Below are 6,700 nucleotides of genomic sequence, written 5' to 3'. Positions count from 1 at the left end.
GCATGGTGTGAAACAGCAGATAGCAAGAGCAAAGTTCACACCCCCTCAAATCTATTCTGGTGTGTTTCCCAGTACAAAATTATTCCAGATTCCAAGAAGAGGAAAAATCAGTAGACCAGGCCACTAGCCACACCAAAACATCGCAGAAGCAACCAAATCCTTAGCAGTACAAATTACCCAGACGGGCAATCAGCCTGCTGTAGAAATTTTTATGTTAACTGTAGTAACTTGCATTTTCAAAGGTCACACAGCTAGAATCATAGAATTGTCAAGGTTGGAAGAGCCCTTTAATATCATGAAGTCCAACTGCAAAGGCCTCTGTGCTATAAATGACTGGGACGCAGCGGCTTTTCCAGTCCCGCTCACCCTCTGCGGGGAGAAACCCCGCACCTCGACACAGTCTGCTACCTCCCACGCACACGGGCTCCCCCGGGGCCGAGGCTGCCACCGCAGCCAGGTCTCTGAGTATAGGCCTGCGACACTGCAGGGCAACGAGGAGGCGGCAGAGCCGCTTCCTTCCGAGCCCGAGGCCTCACAAGCGCCGGCCGAGCCCCGCTCGCCCTCGGTCTCCCCGACCAGGCCCGGCCCGGGGTGGCGGAGCTGCGCCGCCGCCATTGCGCATGCGCGGCCGCAGCACCGCTCCAGCTGCCGGGGAACGGCAGCGCTCCCGGCCCGGGCACGGAGCAGGGCGGAATGGCGAGCCTGGTCCCCGCCGCCGCCTCGTCTCCCGCCGGTGCCGCGTCCCGCAGCAAGAAACGCCCGGCGAGCCCGGGCACCGGCGGCGGCCCCACCAAGAAAAAGAAGGCGACGGCGCCTGGCGGCTCACAGGTAATGGTGAGAGGGGGGCGGCCGGCGCGCGTGCGCGGTAGCGACCTGCCTTTGCCCGCCCTTTCCCGCCGCGCTGGGAGCGTGTCCCGCAGCCCCCTCCCGCCGGGCTGTCCCGCTCCCGGTACTCGCGGGTATGCCGGGACACGCCCGCCTTCCCCGGCACGCCTGCCTCCTCCTCTTCCGTCCCGCCCGTGGAGGCGCTGGAAGCTGCCGAGCCTGCTGCGGTGTCCTTCGGGCCGGCCGGGCCCTTCAGAGGTCGGGTCACCGACTGCCGCTACACCGGCCTTCCTTCATGCCGCTGCAGCGTAGGGGTTTTGTCCCCTCCCCGCCGTGTGCACAGCTGGACCGGTGGCGTCGTTCTCCCCTCTTCCCCGGCCGGGTGTGCGGCCGGATGAGGCAAAGCTTAACCGGGATGCCGCGTAAGCTGCGTTTGTGACCACCGAGACACTTCTTGACCGAGCCGCCCCGCAGCTCGCTGTTCCCTGCGCTCGCCTCCAGCAGCAGCTCTGTACGCGGGGCTGTGCCGCGCCTGAGCTCCGTGCGTACCCCCAGATTCACAAATCTCCGGCCCTGCGTGACGCTGATTTCAGTGTGAGGCAGCTGAGCTGTCGCGGAGCAGGGACCAGTGCTGGACAGAGCACAATTCAGCAGCTGCTGGATCTGCTGTGTGCAGTGCACGTGGCCTTCTCTCAGTTGGACCGCGCGGATAGAAGATTTACGTGTGAAATGAAGATGTAACCTCAGAGCCGGAGTTTTGGGGAACAGCGTCAGTCAGGGAGGGAGAAGGGCTATTAATGTCAGTTTGTCCTAAACTCCAAACCTCAATCCTAGTGGGTGGTGCAGCCTCATTTTCTGCATTGTGCCACACCAGCATTCATCCCCAGTTGATGTCATCTGCCTCTTGATGATGAGGTGTAGATGACACCATTATAGAAATAAGCAATCACTCAAAAAAGTTCTGTTCTTCATCTGCCTCTTGATGATGAGCTGGCATCTCATGCTCCAAAATTAAGTCCTAGAAGAGGTTCAGAGTCAGTATGTACATCTGTATAGACTTTAGACACTGTTATGTCTTGAAAAGATTTTGGTAGCTACAGTGGTCAAAAAAGGGTTGGAAAAAATGGCAGACTCCTTTCTTCCACCTAGAAATGATTCCTCTCAGTAATATTTCATGAGCTATAACAGTAGCATAGCTACAAAGTCTGCCCTACTGCCAGTTACGTTGCTTGTTTTCACATCGGGAAAAATGCTTATGCATTTTTCAGCAATTTTCTCTCCAGGCAAATAAAAGCCGTTTTGCACACACAAGAGCACAGACACAAACTCTTCGTCCTTTTACTGATGCTCTTGTTTTCACCCCGTGGCAGTTACATGGTTTCTTTCCTGGTGGGCTTATCTTAGGACAGGAAGCACACACCACAGAGCTCAATGTTGCTAACAAACTGCACCACAACTGTGAAAATACTGCCTGACATGATCATGTTTGACAATTTTTTCAAGGTGTGATAAAGATGATGATCTGAATTTTCCAGTGTGGAGCGGTCTGTTCTGTGCATGTGCGTGTGTGTGTGTGTGCAGATATAAAGCATTATATATTGATATATAACTTAACTGCATAATAATTTATGCTTAAGATTTCCCCTTACCCTTCAGCCTCTAAAACTGTTTTCCAAAGTTCACACCAAACTTAATCTTGTGGACAGCTTCCAGTGTTATGAGACAATCCATGATTTCTTACTCAAGCTAGGTTTCAATAGCGTGTGATAAACAGTTTTTGTAATTCTTCTCACGAGTCATTTCAGTGGAGAAAAAAGTAATTTCTCAACACAACATCCAAGTCATCGTACGCATTCATTGACTTCAGCAGTGCAGATCAATCCCACAAGGAAAATAAAAAAATGTCTCAGAAAATGTGTAACCTTAGGAATGGGACAAGAAACAGCTCATTCTAGCAATCTCATTCAGTGTTGCTGGCTAGCTCTGGAGTAGGCCAGTTCAAACAGAAATGAAATGGGCGCTCTGCATGTTTTGAGTTAAAAATGTTGATTATGCCATAGCTCACCAAAACATATCATGCCATAGCTCAGCATTAAATGATTTGTATTATAAGTAAACTGACATTATTTCCTTGGTTAACTAGCAAACTGCAGGTAAGATAATCCCTACTGGAAGGTTTAAAACTACCTGCAAGGGTCAACTTAGTTCTGGGGACCCCTTTTGTATTAAGTAGTAACTTCTACTGAGAGCCTTGTGCTGGCCTATATGAAAATACACTTCACATTGTTCCAGCTGTGAACATTGCCATGTCTCTGATTCAGTCTTTGTGAAATTAAACAAAAAGGGATTTTTGTTAGTTCTGCAAATTGTATACTTCGTTTTTCTCTCATGGGCTCTGTGTCACAAGCAGCTGTCACAATGCTCACCCTGAAAGACATGCTGGTCTGGTAAAACTGTAAATTTTAGGAATGTGTTCATTTATTATATAACAAATTTACTTAAGAATAGCAGTGTAATCAACTAGTTTGACTAACTGTGTATATCCTACAAGAAGTCAAAATTATCACACAGCATAGAGATTTTTATAAACCTCATTTTGATTTTGTTTCTCCAACATGTGAATTGCTACTTTCTCTAGGATACACCTTAGGAACATTACCAAAAACCATTCTTCATCTTTTTTTTAGAGCACTGTGCTAATAACACCAAGGTTGTGGGTTCAATTCCCATATGGACCATTCACTTGAGAGCTGGAATTGATGATCCTTGTCGGTCCCTTCCAGCTCAGAACATTCTGTGTGATTTGTGTGAGTTACCGACCCAAAGGTATTGAGTCATATTTGTTTTGGAAGCACATTGCTCATAGGGCTTGTCAGTGATGTCTACAGAAGGAGACACATGTTTTTTGGACATAATGCCTGTATTTACCAAATGTAATATTAAAAGTGAGTTTACAGGAAAGCATGATTGCAAATTGATTACTCCACTTTCATCAGCATTACACAATTATTCCTCCCATGTTGTTGTGCCACTGCAAAATACCTCAGTCTTTGCTGCAGCCATGTTGAGGATTATTATGTATATTAAATGGTAACATTAATGTGTCAAAACCGGTGCTGTGTAGTGATTTATACAGCGCCATTCCCTTAGATATCCCTGCCCAGTGGTTCCCAGTAGCTGCTGCTTCAGCTCTATCCCTGGCTCCTGTGCAGACTTGTTTCCAGGTCTCCTGTCTCATTAATTACTATCACTTAACCTGGGATAGAATCTTTGATACTGATCTTAAAATGCCACCAGTTGCTCTACCTTAATGTTCACACCATTATTTTTATAAATTATACTGCAACAGGAAGCTTTTAATATAGTATATTTTAGATCAAGCAGTAACTAATGAAGTAAAATGCTTTTCTGTGACAGCTAACAATCTTTAAAGATAGAATTTGCAGTAAGATAGGAGAATGATTTGGAAAAAAAGTTTCTGATTTTATTATAGGAAAAATTAACGAGAGAAATTATGCTAAATAATATGGTAAATTAAATTTGCTTACATTATTTGTGAAATAACTTCAGACAAACCAGTGAAGTATTTATATTGATTTTATCTATTAATATTGCAGCAATACTACTGGTATGTCTGCTTAATGCTTTCTGTATTTCTCAGTCTATCCTTAAAAGCAAAAACTCTACTACAATGTTAGAAAATAAAATTATTTAGTTACTATCCTGTTAAATAAGCTCGTTTAATGCACCACACAAAAATAAATGAAGTGACTCTGATACAATTAGAACTCCATTTTTATTTTAGATGTATCTGTATTATGATGTTTTTATCTCATAAACTGAAGATCATCAGATTTCACAGTTCTGATAGACCCATGTAAGTTCAATAAGTGGACTTAAATAGATACATATTAATGTGGTTACTGTTATGTACTCAAAAGCTGCCCACTAAATGCAGGAAGCTTATCCTAGTACATAAACAGCACAGAATTTAACCCTAAATATCAGTAAATTTAATCAATTCTCTTGTCATGCTATTTTACCAAGGCTAGCACTCTTAGTGGAAAATCATCAAATCAATTTTAAAATAACTTTTTTTTTTTTAAAGAGCCCATTTGATCTGGCTGTTAGTTCCTGAAAATCGAGGTTAGGGTGAGTGAGTTTGACTACAGAATTGGCAAGTGACCACAAGAGCTACTGAGCTGAGCTGCTGCCGTCACCATGTTCTGGGACAACCTCTTAGAGAACCTCCTTCAGTGTGGCACAGTATGACAACTCTCTGAGTGAAAATTAAAAATTACCTACTTACCACTTCAGACTTTGTTTACTGCGGTCAGTATGATACTAAACTTATTCTAATTATTTTAGTATTATTCCATATTAGACTTTCTGCTACAGAAAAGCATGATTCTCCTTTGTAGTTGGAAATTTAATAAACAAGTAGTGTTTCTCACCAATCCACCTGCCCTGAAAGACAGAAGGAACCTGACATAGCATACTAGTAGGGAGATATACATATCTATTCACCAGTTTATTAAAAAGCTATCATGTCATTATGCTCTAGACTACACTTTGTGTTTTAAAACCTCTCCCATCCTGTAAGATTGTAACAGTAACCAAAAATACATTAATTTTAACCAGTGAAGCCATTCCAGTCTGAGGCTACTGCTTGCCTAGAATGATGTCTTTAAAAGATACAATATGTTCCCATGGTATGTTAATTCAAACATAATTAAATTTATTTAAATGACACTTCCATTGGATGAAATATAGATACCATGATACATTGCAGGTGATTGCTAGTTACTGATAAAAACTTCTAAGGTGAGCTCTTCAAGTTCAGCCACTTGCACAATTGTACCAAACCCTGCCCAAGAGTTTTGGCTCTTACAAAACTAGCAGCCAGTTCAAAACAAATTGCTGTGTCTTAACAAGAGTTTTAGCAGGTAGCATTTCAATTGACAGAGCTATCCCACACGTATCAATGTGCTCTGGCATCACAGCACATGTCACCAGACCACAGAGCACTGAAAATCCCCCAGACTTGCAGTTCTCAAAATGAAGCTCTCAGAGGGTCACCGCTTATTTCTAATCCTTTCAGAGTCTGCACCACAAAGATACTTTCTGCAACAAAGCTGATAGTGAATAGCTGCAATACTTTTCCCAAAATATATCTTATTTTCAGGCAGTCCACTAAAGAGAAACAGGATTATCCCAAAGCACCATTTTCTGTCACTTGCACATTTGAAGTTAAATCTGTTAAAGAATGAGAATCCCTCCAGTCCCTGATGGGGAAAAATGGTAATTAAAAGACAAAAAGCAGATTTTCTAAGAAAACTGCAAAAATTTATGTGTGTTTTAATCTTAGTTTTATTTTAAAAAGGGAATTGCTTTTAGAGAGCAATCTAGGTTAAAATGGAAACTGTCAAAACAGAGCTAAGAATTAACTTTGCTTGACATTTATCACATTTTGAAGGCTTCAGATGATCTGTAATCATAAAAGTATGTGAATTTCTAAACCAGACTATGCCAATATCAGAGAATTACCTACCTCCCCCAACCAAATGTGAATAGATTTTAGTTTTAGAGTAAACACATATGTTGTATGTTGTAAAAAGGCAAAAGCATATGTGTGTTGCCTTTTACTATGGGCATCAGTATGCTGGTGTCATGGGTTTTTTACCCTTCTTCACTTGTCCTAGCAGACAATTTTAATCTATCCTTCAGCTAACAGAAAATGGAGTCTTAATATGATCACACCTAGTTTCAGGATTCACAATAAATATGTAGGAAATTTAGGAGACTTAATAAAGATGGTTCACCACTTCTATCATAAGGAGATAAAATAGGATAGGTTATTTTTTGAAGGAGAAAG

At 42.9% G+C, this 6,700-nt stretch overlaps 1 protein-coding gene across 1 annotated transcript in view; it reads left to right on the top strand.

The window, feature by feature from the left end:
- The first annotated feature begins 291 nt into the window (after positions 1-291).
- Positions 292-6,700, top strand: part of INO80C (INO80 complex subunit C) — a 30,436-nt gene continuing 24,027 nt past the window's right edge. Inside the window, 4 exon segments of the mRNA XM_068195588.1 lie at positions 292-517; positions 519-597; positions 600-683; positions 685-828. Of these exon segments, the coding sequence (XP_068051689.1) occupies positions 330-517; positions 519-597; positions 600-683; positions 685-828 (495 nt within the window). The 5' untranslated portion in view covers positions 292-329.

This window comes from Anomalospiza imberbis, chromosome 1 (assembly GCF_031753505.1).
Source record: "Anomalospiza imberbis isolate Cuckoo-Finch-1a 21T00152 chromosome 1, ASM3175350v1, whole genome shotgun sequence".
Taxonomy (NCBI): Eukaryota; Metazoa; Chordata; class Aves; order Passeriformes; family Viduidae; genus Anomalospiza; species Anomalospiza imberbis.
This window is presented reverse-complemented; position numbering and strand designations above follow the sequence as displayed.